The sequence below is a fragment of the Pagrus major genome, chromosome 10, assembly GCF_040436345.1.
Source record: "Pagrus major chromosome 10, Pma_NU_1.0".
NCBI classification, from domain to species: domain Eukaryota; kingdom Metazoa; phylum Chordata; class Actinopteri; order Spariformes; family Sparidae; genus Pagrus; species Pagrus major.
This window is the reverse complement of record NC_133224.1, coordinates 19,014,571-19,029,311: the sequence shown is the minus strand read 5'-3', so window position 1 is coordinate 19,029,311 and position 14,741 is coordinate 19,014,571. Positions and strand designations below refer to the sequence as shown.

The 14,741-nt window shown below is 38.8% G+C and overlaps 2 protein-coding genes across 4 annotated transcripts; one reads left to right on the top strand and one right to left on the bottom strand.

Annotated features, from left to right (window-relative positions):
• Positions 1-829: 829 nt before the first annotated feature.
• LOC141003951 (uncharacterized) lies at positions 830-8,390 on the bottom strand. Of its 3 annotated transcripts, XM_073475441.1 has the most exons (7): positions 8,363-8,390; positions 7,780-7,829; positions 7,315-7,376; positions 3,287-4,265; positions 2,663-2,830; positions 2,080-2,175; positions 830-1,470 (listed from the first exon to the last, which is right to left on the bottom strand). In XM_073475441.1, exons 4-7 carry the CDS (start codon positions 4,253-4,255, stop codon positions 1,153-1,155), a joined length of 1,551 nt encoding a protein of 516 aa, XP_073331542.1. In that variant the 5' UTR covers positions 4,256-4,265; positions 7,315-7,376; positions 7,780-7,829; positions 8,363-8,390; the 3' UTR covers positions 830-1,152. The 3 variants fall into 3 exon arrangements, with proteins under 3 accessions (XP_073331542.1, XP_073331540.1, XP_073331539.1); XM_073475439.1 differs by lacking the exon at positions 8,363-8,390 and having other exon boundaries at positions 7,780-7,846; XM_073475438.1 differs by lacking the exons at positions 7,315-7,376; positions 7,780-7,829; positions 8,363-8,390 and having other exon boundaries at positions 3,287-4,617.
• A 3,158-nt stretch (positions 8,391-11,548) lies between these two features.
• Positions 11,549-13,021, top strand: LOC141003361 (uncharacterized). The gene is made up of 5 exons (XM_073474686.1): positions 11,549-11,609; positions 11,726-12,424; positions 12,517-12,642; positions 12,727-12,770; positions 12,902-13,021. The coding sequence occupies exons 1-5, from the start codon at positions 11,555-11,557 to the stop codon at positions 13,019-13,021; spliced, it is 1,044 nt and encodes a 347-aa protein (XP_073330787.1). The 5' UTR covers positions 11,549-11,554.
• The last annotated feature ends 1,720 nt before the right edge of the window (positions 13,022-14,741 follow it).

Genomic DNA, 14,741 nt, shown 5'->3' with positions numbered 1-14,741 from the left:
TTTTTTATTCAACACAATGTGCTTTTAAAAAAGGCACGAATCAAAGGAGCTCAGTCAAAACAAAGTGCTTGTCATAAATTAAAACAAAAGGAAAAGGAAATGACTCCAGCGAAACAAAATGTGTTTTAAAGTACATTAAGTGTTAATAGTTCCATATTCTGATAGTGGTCATTGCTACAGAGGGTAGATTCAGTATTTTGGGTCTCCATCTCACATTATTCAGTAAACATTATGATAATAACTCACAAAGGATTCATGATAAAATTCAGTAAGATTGTAAGTATAATCCATCCTCAACAGCAATGACAACTATTAGAATGTGGAGCCATTTAACACTGTTTAAAAACATTTTGTCACTTACTGTACCTTGAAAGCTGCAACTCACTTTTTTAAAATAAAACATTCAAATAAAAGTACAGGTTTCTACTGTGCCGTACTTCAACTGGCAACATCAAGGTAGTGCATCAAGGTAGACATTAGGCAACAGAACATTAAACATGTATAGTGCATGAATTGAACAGTCGTTCAATGTATTAAATCTGAGGTAGAAGAGGCAAACAGTGTCACATCTTAAATCTTAGGTAGAAGAGGCAAATGGTTACATTTGTAAAGAGGGGAAAAAAAACAAAAACCTTCCTCAATACTCAGCTCAACAACAACAACAATAAAAACAATAAAAACAACATCATTCTTCTTACTATACCTTGAAGGCTGCAACTCACTTTTTTTGTTTTAAATAAAACATTCAAATAAAGTACTGGTTTCCACTGTGCCGTACTTCAACTGGCAACATCAGGTAGTGCATCAAGGTAGGCATTAGGCAACAGAACATTACACATGTATAGTGCATGAATTGAACAGTCATTTTCCACAAGTTATTCAGTACAAAAACTTGGGCTGGGCAATACGTCAATGTTGTGATATTTATCCATTAACAATCAACGTATTAAATCTGAGGTAGAAGAGGCAAACAGTGTCACATCTTAAATCTGAGGTAGAAGAGGCAAACAGTGTCACATCTTAAATCTGAGGTAGAAGAGGCAAATGATTACATTTGTAAAGAGGGGAAAAAAACAAAAAACTTCCTCAATACTCAGCTCAACAACAACAACATCATTCTTCTTACTCAACAAATAGTCCATTCTGAGTGATTCACTCATTGAACAAATCATTCTTCAGCGTCAGTAGACGCCCTTTCAGTGGTTTGTTGTCCTCAAGACACATCACGACTTTTTGGATAAATGTGAATGTAAGCTCGAGATTCTTTGGGTACTGTAGGTCTAGTGCATATACGTACCCAAAGAGCAGGAGAAATGAGTCAGCCAGATTTGTGGGACCACTCACAAGTATTTCATCCTCCACGACAATACAGATGCTCTCAGGGCTCAAGAGGGCCGCATCAGTAGTGTCATCCGTGACGACTGTCAGGAGAGCCACCGGAGTGTCAGTGAGGTCTGGACCATCTGCTGACTACAAAACACAAATAATATAAGAATGAGTTCAGCCCCTCAAGGATACAAATCATGCTAATGATGTGTAGACATTACTGTAACTTAGCACTTGAAAGTGATGTTAAATTCAAAATGAAAAGACGACCGCATCTAAAACTCTGTTAGTGATTTTTATTACGGCCGCAGCCGTGTTACTTTTTTTCCTCCCAGAAAATGTCTGCTTCCTGTTTTCTCCCGTTACCATAGTGAATCACAGTATCAGAGCTCCATTGATGATGGCTTTTTACTAGAAGTTAGGCACGAGCTCAACTCAGAGTTAACATACTCAGAGTCGACTTACCTAACTCAGATCAGCTGTTCTGGAACTTAAAACAGAGTTTCACTTCACAGGGTAAGTCAACTCAGAGTTCAGGGTTAGGCTCAGTGTTTGTTGAACCTCCTTTCTGGAATAGCCCTCTGAAATGGATAACTCAGAGTTTCCCTCATCTCAGGGTTCACTCTGAGTTTTCACATAACCTGCTTTCTGGACTACCCCCCTGGTTCTCCTAGAGTTCTTTGAGTGATGTCATATGTTTAAGCTGACTGAATAGCTAGGCAAAGGGATTAATAGTGAGGCCAGTACACTTACATTACAGGTCCTGAAGAACTTGGAGGCATCTTCACGCAGGTACACAGGAAGTGCATGAAGGACGAGGGCCCGTCTCATATTTACATCACGTTGTTCCTAGATGGAAAAAAAATATCCATTACAATAGTAATTACACAAATGCAGAGCAAACACTTATAAAAATATCAAAGTGTTAAATAGCTCCATATTCTGATGGTGGTCATTGCTATAGATGGTAGATTCAGTATTTTGGGTCACCATTTCTTCAGTAAAACATTTTTCAAATGAATAACTTTCTATTGTAAATACTTTAATAACTCACAAAAGGAAAAAACTTAAAATGGAAAATCTAATTTTACGAAAACAGTAGTTATTTGGACTTCTTCTAATTGAAGCTGATAAAGTATCTTTTTAAGGTACCTCTTTCTGATAGAATACATCTTGTCAAGACGTCTATCTCTGACCAGATGACAATGTTGTGTTCATGGCATAATCACTTAACCTCAGGGCACAGTCGAGACAATTCACACTATGACTTCTTACAGTTGTCTGCAAACAATCTTTTAATAATCTGTTTCTGAATCATGCAAAGTTAAAAATTCACCTGAAGGTCATAAATCCTCATGAGCTTGGCTAGCTCCTCCGCTATCTTGCCAGTCTTGGTGGCCTTGTCTCTGAACAAGGTGATCAGTTTAGGCGTGTGTCTGTCCAGCTCCTTGTAGAATTGATTGCGCAGGTTAACGTTGTTGATTCGGTGGAACTCTGCAAAGACCTGTACATGGACAGAATTACACAGAAATGTACAAAGATGAATTAGGAACAGAATTGTGAATGTATTTTTAAAAGTTTTCAGTTGGCAGGTAGCAAAACCAAGGGCAATTCTATTAGGGATGAGTCAGAACCAAGGTCAAAATAGAAAGTTAATTGTCATTCTTTAATTTAAAACAGGCTGTATAATGTTATCTAAAAGGAAATTAAAACAATAAACCTCTGTATACTTTGTTTACTGTGAATGGCAAAAATATGGCCCAGCGTGATGTGTTGTCAACTTTTACATCTGCCATTTGCTTTTTGGTGAATTTTTTGAAAATTTAGATTTTTAAAACAGTCATTTAAATATTGGAAAAATCAATCATGTTTAAAGTGGGCATGCTAAAGAGTCATGTTGATTAATTGCTCTCAACAGGGAAAACAGTAAAATAGTAAATGATTTTTTTTTTTTTTTTACCTGTGACTCCATAAGTAGGGCTGGCCATCTGTCCACGACATCTCTCACCCGTGGAGCTACAAGAGCTCCAACGATTTCTTGGCGACGAAGGGCATAGGTTGTGTTCATGAGCTTGCCTATGACTAATTGGTTTCTCTCAGTCTTTTCGACTTCATGTATGATTTCTTCTCTCATTGTTTCCAGAGTGGCTGGGGTTTGATCCTTCGGTAGGTTGATGATGTAGTTGACCTCAGCTTTTCGAGCTTTCTTTATGTTTTGATGGGGGTGGTCATTGTCGGGGTTGTTTCGGCTCCGCCTCCCTGTGTTGATGGCTACTTCTGCAACCCCAGCTTTGGCCAGATTGTTACGGTAAGACGCAACCTTGTACCCTATGTGACGTTTCCATCCCAAATCCCCGTCTTCACCAGCCGTCATTCTGAGACATGGATGAGCTGTTATCAAAGCTTGAGCAGCCATTGCCAATTCCTTTTCATGTGGGTATGGTTTAAAACTGTAGATCGTTTCTGCCATTTTTTTAAGGATTTCACTCTTCTGTGACCTCTTTAACTTCAGCAATTTTCCTGATTCTTCATAAACACGATTTCCTTCTTCTAGTATATGCTCCATTTCATAGCCAAAACCAGGAACAACAAAGTGATCAGGCCAACTCTTCTGGCGCTGTAACGCAGGTACATGTGGGAGTATGTCTGTGTCAGAAGATGCAGTAGATGATGTGTCACCTTCAGGTCTGACGACTCTCAATGTGCCCTTCTCTGGCAACTCTTGGATGTCCACAAGGAGACAAAGATCACCATCAAAGTCTGGATCCTCATAGTGCAGGCTAAAGTCCCCATCCAGTCTCGGCTTGAACCTCTCTTGCATTATTTCTTTCAGCTCCTCCACTGACTTTGGTCGCTCAAGTAGAGTAAGTTTCAGGGCGGTGTCTCGTGCAACATACACACGCAGCACATGCTTCTGGGCAGCAGCCATCTTTTGGTTTCTAATAGACAAAAACACGTTAATTTTCATGGCGAGTGAAGCGACACACACAACGTATACATGTCCACATACCCACTGGTCCACACAAACACTGGGACACCACTTGAACGATTACAAATCTTCAGTGTAATAATATGAAATGTTTGGGTGTCAAGAGCAATCTTCCATCTATGTTGTAAGCGCAGAGAGGTGTTTTGTCATTTAGCTCTGATGGGGTGTGAACAGCCAGATTGTTTGGGAAAAGTTCGTAAGATCTCAGGTGGTCAATGTAGTGTGATGTGTGCTCTTGGCAAAGAAAGACAACACTACTGTTAACCAGGAGAACCTGTTCAATTCTACAGTAATTAGGCAGTCCTCCCTCTTGTCCCACAGACAAAAACATTCCTACAACGTAATCAGTTCCATCAATGCAGACCTTTGATGTGCTGTAAATAACATTGCTTGCTGTTATTTGTTCAATGTATGTCTTGGCAACATTTGGAAGCATTGATACCAGTACAGAAGAGACATTTGATGTCTGCTGGTGAGGTTTGAAGAATCCTGAGGCACTTAGATGGTATGCTACCATGTATTGATGCCTGTCTGCAAGTGTTTTTAACACATTTTTAAAGTTTTGTGTGTCGTGTACAACTCTCTTGAAAAAACGGTGTTTACCCTCAAACCTCATTGTCCACAAGTGTACAAGGGGCCCAAAACGGCGTACAAGGTCAGGATAGTGTTCAATGTAGTGATGCTTAGGACGGAGTTTGAAATCTGGAAAGGCTTCTTTCAGCACCTCTCTATGATCCTGTATCTTGGACTGTAAATACTGGATAGACTCCTCTGTGAATTCTGAGCACAGCGATAACTCTACTACCTCTTTTAAGTCCATTAGCACAGTCCATGCTCCATCCTCTTCAGGAACTGCATTCCCAATAATCAAAGGGAGCAGTCTAAGCAATGTGGCATTTTCATGGCCATTACCACCAATGCTTTTCTTTACAGCGAAGGTCTGTGGTATTTTATGAGGTTTGTCAAGCTTGTCTGTGTGCTGGTATGGAAATGACAGAATTCTCTCGTTCAAATATTCAAGGGTGAAGTATTTGTGACGGATCATCTCTCCGATACACAGGGCGAGCTCTACGGGCACAATGCCCTCAAAAAGATCGTGGAGGGCATCAGGTGGGAAGCCAGTGACAGTATGAAAATGCTCTAGATGCTGGCTCAGGACACAATCTGCCTTAACACCATTCTGACTCTGACTATCCCCATGCATTACAGCATGCACATCACTATTATGGCTGTCTTTTGTCCTAAGACTGAACTCGCCACTTGCAACTTCATGAGTCTGAAGTTTAGCTTGTGTCGCTGTGCAGAATCTGCAAAAATATTCTGCTCTAAAAGACTTTGAAAAGCCTGCCAAATCATGGGCTGCAAGATTGTCAGACACCACACACATGACTGTTCCTTGAACCACCTTACCAATAGACTCAATGAATACCCCATCTTGTTCAAGGGTACGGAGGTCTCTCAACAAAGGACCAAGTGCTTTTTCATAGCCAAATGTCTGTATGTCAGCCACTTTACATAAAGCTGCAAGCTGAATCACATGCAGGGCTGATCGGTATTTACTGGGAAGATCAGCAAGTGTCCAGTATACTGAACAGATTTTGTGTATTTTGCGTGATGTGCCAAGTGGATTGGCTATCTCCAAATCATCAATGTACAAAATTAGTGTTATCTTTAACTCATCTGAAGACAAGAATGTGTTCTCTTTGAAGTACAAACCATCTTGGTGGCTTACAAAATGACTGTTTTGTGCCACTTTTGTTTCTTTAATTTTGTCCAGAATATCTGTATGATTGAAGATTTTTTGTATCATCTCAAGAATGGGAACATGCACTGCTGTGTGTCCTGGCTGTAGCCGATACTGTACAGGCTTTACCACAGGGTAATTATTTTCGATGAAGGTTTTCCTTCTCTTGGTTGAGGATAACTGCTTCCCCTTAGCTGTGGCACTGACAATAACATTACTGTCCATAACAGTACTGACAACCTCATTTAGAAGTGTTTCACTGACAGTGATGTCATGACTCTGTAAGACCTCTCTAATGTCATGTTTGAGTATCGGTTGGGACAAGGAAAATATCTGAGTCAAATGTTCCACTATTTCCTGAGATGCCATGTCAGATACATGAAGAATAGATTGCATCTTTAGGAATAATGATGCCAAGTTATGGTTCAACTGGGCTCTTAAAGTGTCTGTGTCACACTGACTGTTTACCTCTTCAAGATCAAACGTGTCCGCAGACCCTGCACTGTGACTTTCAGCAGGTTCCCCAAGACTTTCTGCTGCAACTGAAACTGGGACACTATCATTGTCTGCCAATACAACACATTCACCAAAGTCTGAATCACCACCATGTTTTCTACTTTTGTGTGCATTAAACGCTGAGTAGCTATTTGTTCTGTAATTACAGTTCTTGAATGGGCATGCTACCATCTCATGACTTCGTAAATGACTTCTCAAATGACCAAATAGAATTTCCTCAGAAAAGGGCAGCTTGAAGTTACACAAAGGACATGTAAAAAAACCACATGCTCCTTCAGTTGCATCTACTCTACATGAATCATTATGAGATCTTGACAGATGAGCTTTCATCGCTTCGAATGATGGAAAAGTACAAATGCAACTGTCATAGAGACATGGCAGGGGGGACACTCTTGAATATTGGCTATGCAGTACAGTATAGTGCCAAAATAATTGTCCCCGGGTATTAGAAGTTGCAGAACACAACTTGCACTTCCACTCCATTGGGCCAACTTCACCCTGCAATTTAAATATTTTCAATTAAAGTCTAAACCATTTCAGCCCTGTTTTGCACTGTACAAGTTAAAATGTGTGTAAAATTTTGAATGAGGGGGAAAATGATTATGCCAACCAGTTGACAACACATCAGTAATTTGATTAAGTCTGTTCTGCTGCAAAAAATCTGAACATTGTGAATAATTCAGGGCAAAATCTCTAGTTTTTTTTTAATTCAAATTAGTACACAATTTACAAAACTCACCTATTGGCACCTGTCTGATAGTGAAACGCTGACTCTCTGTAGCACTCTTTGTAGTCCGATATCTGTACACAACATGCGCACGAAGATGATTTATTAATGTTCAAAAACATTTTTAAAATAATACATAATGATAAATGAAATTTTAAAAAGTGAATATACAGATAAAAGTTTCCAGATCTATCAAAAACATTCATTGTACAATAATTATAGTAAAAATGAAAATGTTAAAAGACTTAGTTATTAACAAACAAAGCATCAAAGTTGTGTGCTTATAGATCTGCTATTTCTGTTGTTGATGTTTTTGTTTTTAGCAAAGTATTAATAAAGGGTTCAAGTGATCAAACTATTTTTTCTGTGGACCCTACAGTTGAGATAAAAACATTTAAAGAAATAGCAAAAGAATGACTGTGGAAACACATAAAATAAAACCAATTGTTAATAACACTATTTCATAATACATCCTACCTGAACTGTTGAAAGGATTTCGAGATGATCTCACAACCACACACTTGAGCCTACGAAGAAATACAACCACAGGCTTGGTCAGCATCATGAGAACACACTCACATTATGTTGTTTAGCATTGTTCGTTTCACGCTAGCACACACACACACACAGCTCGACAACGTAAAATATTGACTGTGTAACGCGGACACTTATTGAAATAAGTATACTCACAGTACGCACGTGCATTACCGGCGAACAGCGAAAACAACAACCGGCAGAAACCGGAAAGCAGGGATAACGTTATGCTTTCGGCCTCCGCCAGAGAGTTCAAACTCAATGTCCCGGGCAAAAATGCATTATGGGAAATGTAGTTCATCCAGGAAACCCGCTGATAACGTTACACCGTTGTAAGATGAAGTAACGTAACGTATTTGTCACATTCAACAACTTCTAAAGTTACAATTACTTGGATTTGTAAACTATTTACAACAAATATTCACTGTGCACATTGTACAAATGTATTCCCAGTTTCAAATTTAAGACTATTTATCGAAATTCAATTAAAAAACAACAACAACAAAAAAACGTTAGCGTTACTTACCAAACCAGGGCTGATGATAAGACGGCGCTTAAGAAAACGAGGGCAATAAGAATAATGAAAAAAACTGAGGTTGTGGTGGTTTGAAGCGGGGGGAATAAAGTGCGCATTGCAAACAAATAAAAACAAATTAAACTGTATACCTGTGCTCCACACGGGCTAGCCAAAACTTCCCCGCATCAAGGTAAATTCAAGATGGCTGACTCAGCTTTCCTGAGGGAGAGATAAGACCCACCCACCAGAACGTCATGACGTCGATAACGTCATGACACTATTGTATGGTTCCTAAACTTTTTGAGCGTTCCACACAAATTAGCTATAAAATATTGAGCCCTATTCAATTAAAATGGCATAAATCTCAACAGAGCTCAACACTTTATAGTTTGGTCAACTGCATAGCGACATTTGACTGTTATGACCTTATTAGTTATGAGCTAGTACAACTGTTTGGGATTACAGTGCTCTTGTAAATTCTGCAAAAGTTATTTCTTGTTTGTCTCAGCGATGTATATTTTCATTGACATACTGTATAAAGTAAAGCAGAGAAGGGAGATCTGAAGTCATGCCAGGTATGAACAGAATCTTCCTGGGGTGTCTTGTTTGGTTCATCCTGTTGCAGAGCCGAGTGAAGGGAACAGGCTTTGCTCGCCCAACATTAAAAGAGTGTACCCTTTTTACTTCATCCAGTTCAACCATAATAGCAAATCTTCACATAGACATGTAACAATATTGATCTGATAAACCTAAACCTACTAAAGTCCCCTCATGAGGACCATTTCAGCTGTTTAATACTGCTTCACTTGTGTGTTAAGAATTAAACTTTGACCTGTTAACACAATAAACTAAGTTGGTGAGTATTTTTAACATCATAAACACCAGCAAGGTAACATTGCCATTGTGAACATGGAAGCATGCTGATGTTAGCATGTAGTTCAATGTGTAGGCGCTAACGTGGCTGTAGACTCTTGGTCTTGTTGCACTGATGTTCTTGTCTGTGCAGTGTTGAATGTGGTTTTAAGCTTGGTTTAGATGTGTTTGCACTCTGACACACATGAGCCTTGAGCTAGTTAGAATTACTTATAAATAGTAACAAGAGAGAGACCATTTTTCTTATGAAAGTGCTGTATCTGTTTGGTTTTTTTAAAGTATCCATTTAAAAGTTATATCAGGACCCGGTGTTGAGTCCAATTCCAAACATTCCATAAAACAAAGTCGATAAACTCATGTGTGACCCTATGTTTTTGGAGTTACCTTCGAAGTCCGACCATATTCAACAAATTCCACCTGTCGAGAATAAATAACACAAAAATCCAAGCTTTTGCAATCTAAAGTAGTTTACTTTAACCGTGAATTTTCTTACATTTCTATACCATCACACAGGCCCACTTACAACAATAACTGAAAAAAACTACAGACCATCTTGCGATGGGATCACACCTGCAACACCCATCAACAGTCATGAGTACTCAGCACCCACTACTACATTATTCCATGGGCAGTCAGTACTCATGGGTCGGACCAAACCCATCCTCCAATTGGCCTTAACTTTTTATCTCAACCAAGTTAACGTTACCAGAGCTTGCACTTTTGAGCTGTTATGGCATTCTGTCCACAGACAGGTGTAGTATATATAAACACCTGGCAAAGTACTCTAGAAACCAACCGCTATAAAAGTGTCTCCAGGACCACATTTTGACATGATGACACACATACACGTGCACAGATTTACATGGTTTACAACACTTTATACTGAGGCTGTCACAGCAGGTTATTAAGGCCAGACTGAACCTGCTCCTCATATTCAGATGGGATGGTCTAACATCACAGTGTCAAGTCAAACATTTGCAACATATCATCAGGAAACACAACAAAACTTAACAACATGGATTTTGAGTGACTGACCCACTGGACCGGATCCAGCTCTTCACTCTGTGCATGTCAAGAATATGCCACAATGGAAAAAAGAAAAAAAAACAGCACACCAAGTGCACAGAAATGCAGACTGCACCTGCACACCAAATATATATAAGCTCACATAAACATGAGTGTAATTGTAGGCCTTAAATGTGAACATGACATAGATTTGAAGTGAAATATATTTAGTAACATAATTTCACAGGTTTGTGTTGAGCTATTGCTAGCAAAACCTCAAATAAGTAGGTGACAACTGTGCTATTTAAAATCATTCGTCTGCCGCTGTGAAACACAACAGACTGAACAACGACCACTACTTTGAAGACACTGTTGGCTGGTTAACATTATACAACTGTTCTCAAGCCATCTCATTTTACCTTCTTCTTGAAATAAGTTTTCAGCTGCTAAATCATACATGTAACAACATAACTGTTTAAGCTGAAAGACATTTTCCAAGTTATTCGCCAATTCTATGAATCATCTGCCCAAAATCGCTTGATTTCTCTTTGACATCATGGCATCCAGCCCATTTCCAAACGCTGAGCAAGGACTCGTATTGTCCATTCTGTTATATTTAATAAAGATCACTTGCTTTTTCTTGTTTTTACTGATTTTAAGTCCAATGCAAGGAGGATGTTCTCTGTACACACCCCAAGTAGACACTATTCTAAACAAAACTAACAAAACTACAGTGGAGCCTGACTTCTTCTCAGTTCACTCTGGCCAAACACTTTACCTTACCCTTGGCTAAATGGTTTTGTTGCCTCTACTAAAAATTCAGTTCCCTGTATTTTATTAAGCCCTCATTAATCATTTATTTTCAGAGAGATACTCTATAATATGAAAATCTTTTTGTGGTGGATGAAAGTTTGCACTTGTGTTGTGCCTAGGTATGTCGTGTTTATCTGTTTTGATGTAGTAAACCAAATGACATTTATCCTGCATCATGTGTAAAACTTCCAATATTTAATCTACGATATTTTTAAAGCCACTCCCTTCGGTCTTCAAGACCAATCAGAGAGATGTCTGATGATACATCTCAGGCCTTTTTGAACAGGTTTGATTCTGAAAGCCATCTGTAAATACCCTTTACGTGATTTCAAACATCAGGTTTATGGGTCATATTGTGGTTATAGCACCTCTCTCCAGGTGTCTAGACTTAATAGACCAAAATAGGTCATTCAGTGTCACTTCTTGTGAGCCAATCAAACACAGTCCTCTCTCTTTAAGAGGAGAGAACGTATGGAGGATCTCTACATTCATCAGGAAATTTTGATCACGATGACATCTCTGAAGTTTGCCTTATATCTGACTTGTCTTTGCTTGTGGAGAACAGGTGAGTTTGGTATTTTGTGGATCTATTTCTATCCTTAATGATGTAAAGTCATTCTTGATACAATTTCTAATCTTTCTGATTCATTTTGCTCTTTTCTTTGTCTTTTTTCTGTTCAGCTCTGACAAATGATCCTAAATTGTCCTCGTCTCTGCATCCAAATCAAGATGGTGTATTTATATCAGTAAATGTTGGAGACAGTGTGACTTTACAGTGTTTCTATAAGGCGGACATTGCAGCATTCTCTTACTGGTACAAACAACCTCTGGGACAGAAACTACAGCTCATCTCTTCATTCTACACGTTTAATAAAAATGTCACTTTTTATGGTGAATTCAAGAACAATCCACGCTTCACACTGGATACAAGAGATGGTGAAAATCATTTGAAGATCTCAGATCTGCGTATTTCAGACTCAGCTGCTTACAACTGCATAAGTAGTGTTTTACGCTCATTAGAAATATTAGAGAGTATTACTGTCAGTGTAACAGGTTCAGCTTGGGTCCATCAGTCAGCTCCTGAGATCATCCAGCCAGGAGGCTCTGTGACTCTGAACTGTACAGTACACACTGGGACCTGTGATGGAGAACACAGTGTTTACTGGTTCAAACACTCTCAAGAATCTCATCCAGGACTCATTTACACCCATGGAGGCAGGAATGATCAGTGTGAGAGGAAAGACAACACACAAACACACACCTGTGTCTACAACTTGCCAATGAAGAGCCTGAATCTTTCTCATGCTGGGACCTACTACTGTGCTGTTGCCTCATGTGGGCACATACTGTTTGGAAACGGGACCAAGCTGGACTTTAAAGGTTAGTAACTTTCTAGAAAAGACTGCCTCATTATTACTCCCCAAACCAAAATCATGCGTATGGATTTGTTTCTGATGTCTGTCTCTCTGCAGACAAAGTGGACTCTCCTGTCTTGGTGTATTTCTTGAGTGGAGCTTTGACATTCACCACCATCCTGGTAGTTTTACTGGCTCTCTCAGTGTTCAAGATGAAGAAGAAAAACAGTTATCAGTCTACAGGTAAATGATAATATCTGTATCTGACAGCTTTTATTAAATATATATATAACTTTTGAATGAAACAGCTTTATTTGTGTTTCACAGAATCTCAAGCAAGATTATCGTCTCCCTCCACAACAAATGCAGAGGTGAAATTTATCTAACGATCCATTAATTACCATCAAAATGCCTTTTAATTGTAAAACAACAAAATGTTATGTGGATATTTTTTTGTAATTTGATTAATATCCTAATCTACTTCTACATATTTTGTCACCAGGGTCACGGAGACGCAGACAACCTCCATTATGCTGCTTTAAGTGTCAAGCTGCCCAACAGATCAAGAAGACAGAGGAACAACACCAACAGTGAATGTGTGTACTCCAGTGTGAGGCATTAAAACTGGACATGTTTCATTATTACTTTTTCAATAAAATTTGATTTGGTGTCTTTAACATGGTCTGTAGTCAGAACATGCAGTCCAGTATTACTATATTATGTGTGTACTGAATGATATTGTGCACCTCATGATTGGTGTTCAGTGCCAACATTCAGTACCAATGCAAGAAGAAGTGTGCTTTCTGTGGGAGTTGAGGTTATGTGTGGTCTTGAAAAAATAAACAGAAACTAATGCTACTTCTTTGTCACATGCGGATAAAGTTCCCAGACTTGCTAAAAAAATCTTGAAATTTTGAGAGTTGTTGAGTTAAGAGACACTAGATACATTTTGTGAAGGCTGTCTACAACAAACTCTTAATTATTTGCAACCTCTTGTAAATTCTGCAAAAGTTATTTCTTGTTTGTCTCAGCGATGTATATTTTCATTGACATACTGTATAAAGTAAAGCAGAGAAGGGAGATCTGAAGTCATTAAAAGAGTGTACCCTTTTTAGTTCATCCAGTTCAACCATAATAGCAAATCTTCACATAGACATGTAACAATATTGATCTGATAAATCTAAACCTACTAAAGTCCCCTCATGAGGACCATTTCAGCTGTTTAATACTGCTTCACTTGTGTGTTAAGAATTAAACTTTGACCTGTTAACACAATAAACTAAGTTGGCGAGTATTTTTAACATCATAAACACCAGCAAGGTAACATTGCCATTGTGAACATGGAAGCATGCTGATGTTAGCATGTAGTTCAATGCGTAGGCGCTAACGTGGCTGTAGACTCTTGGTCTTGTTGCACTGATGTTCTTGTCTGTGCAGTGTTGAATGTGGTTTTAAGCTTGGTTTAGATGTGTTTGCACTCTGACACACATGAGCCTTGAGCTAGTTAGAATTACTTATAAATAGTAACAAGAGAGAGACCATTTTTCTTATGAAAGTGCTGTATCTGTTTGGTTTTTTTAAAGTATCCATTTAAAAGTTATATCAGGACCCGGTGTTGAGTCCAATTCCAAACATTCCATAAAACAAAGTCGATAAACTCATGTGTGACCCTATGTTTTTGGAGTTACCTTCGAAGTCCGACCATATTCAACAAATTCCAGAGCTTGCACTTTTGAGCTGTTATGGCATTCTGTCCACAGACAGGTGTAGTGTATATATAAACACCTGGCAAAGTACTCTAGAAACCAACCGCTATAAAAGTGTCTCCAGGACCACATTTTGACATGATGACACACATACACGTGCACAGATTTACATGGTTTACAACATTGTATACTGAGGCTGTCACAGCAGGTTATTAAAGTCAGACTGAACCTGCTCCTCATATTCAGATGGGATGGTCTAACATCACAGTGTCAAGTCAAACATTTGCAACATATCATCAGGAAACACAACAAAACTTAACAACATGGATTTTGAGTGACTGACCCACTGGACCGGATCCAGCTCTTCACTCTGTGCATGTCAAGAATATGCCACAATGGAAAAAAGAAAAAAAAGCAGCACAGAAATGCAGACTGCACCTGCACACCAAATATATATAACCTCACATAAACATGAGTGTAATTGTAGGCCTTAAATGTGAACATGACATAGATTTGAAGTGAAATATATTTAGTAACATAATTTCACAGGTTTGTGTTGAGCTATTGCTAGCCAAACCTCAAAAAGGTAGGTGACAACTGTGCTATTTAAAATCATTCGTCTGCCGCTGTGAAACA

Coding starts and splice junctions, on each gene's coding strand:
- LOC141003951 (XM_073475438.1), bottom strand. CDS start 4,294: ATGAAAATTAACGTGTTTTTGTCTATTAGAAACCAAAAGATGGCTGCT. Junction 2,176..2,662: donor TGAGGATTTATGACCTTCAG/GTGAATTTTTAA, acceptor TTTTCCATCTAG/GAACAACGTGATGTAAATAT. Junction 1,471..2,079: donor AGTTCTTCAGGACCTGTAAT/GTAAGTGTACTG, acceptor TGTGTTTTGTAG/TCAGCAGATGGTCCAGACCT.
- LOC141003361 (XM_073474686.1), top strand. CDS start 11,555: ATGACATCTCTGAAGTTTGCCTTATATCTGACTTGTCTTTGCTTGTGG. Junction 11,610..11,725: donor TCTTTGCTTGTGGAGAACAG/GTGAGTTTGGTA, acceptor TTTTCTGTTCAG/CTCTGACAAATGATCCTAAA. Junction 12,425..12,516: donor GACCAAGCTGGACTTTAAAG/GTTAGTAACTTT, acceptor GTCTCTCTGCAG/ACAAAGTGGACTCTCCTGTC.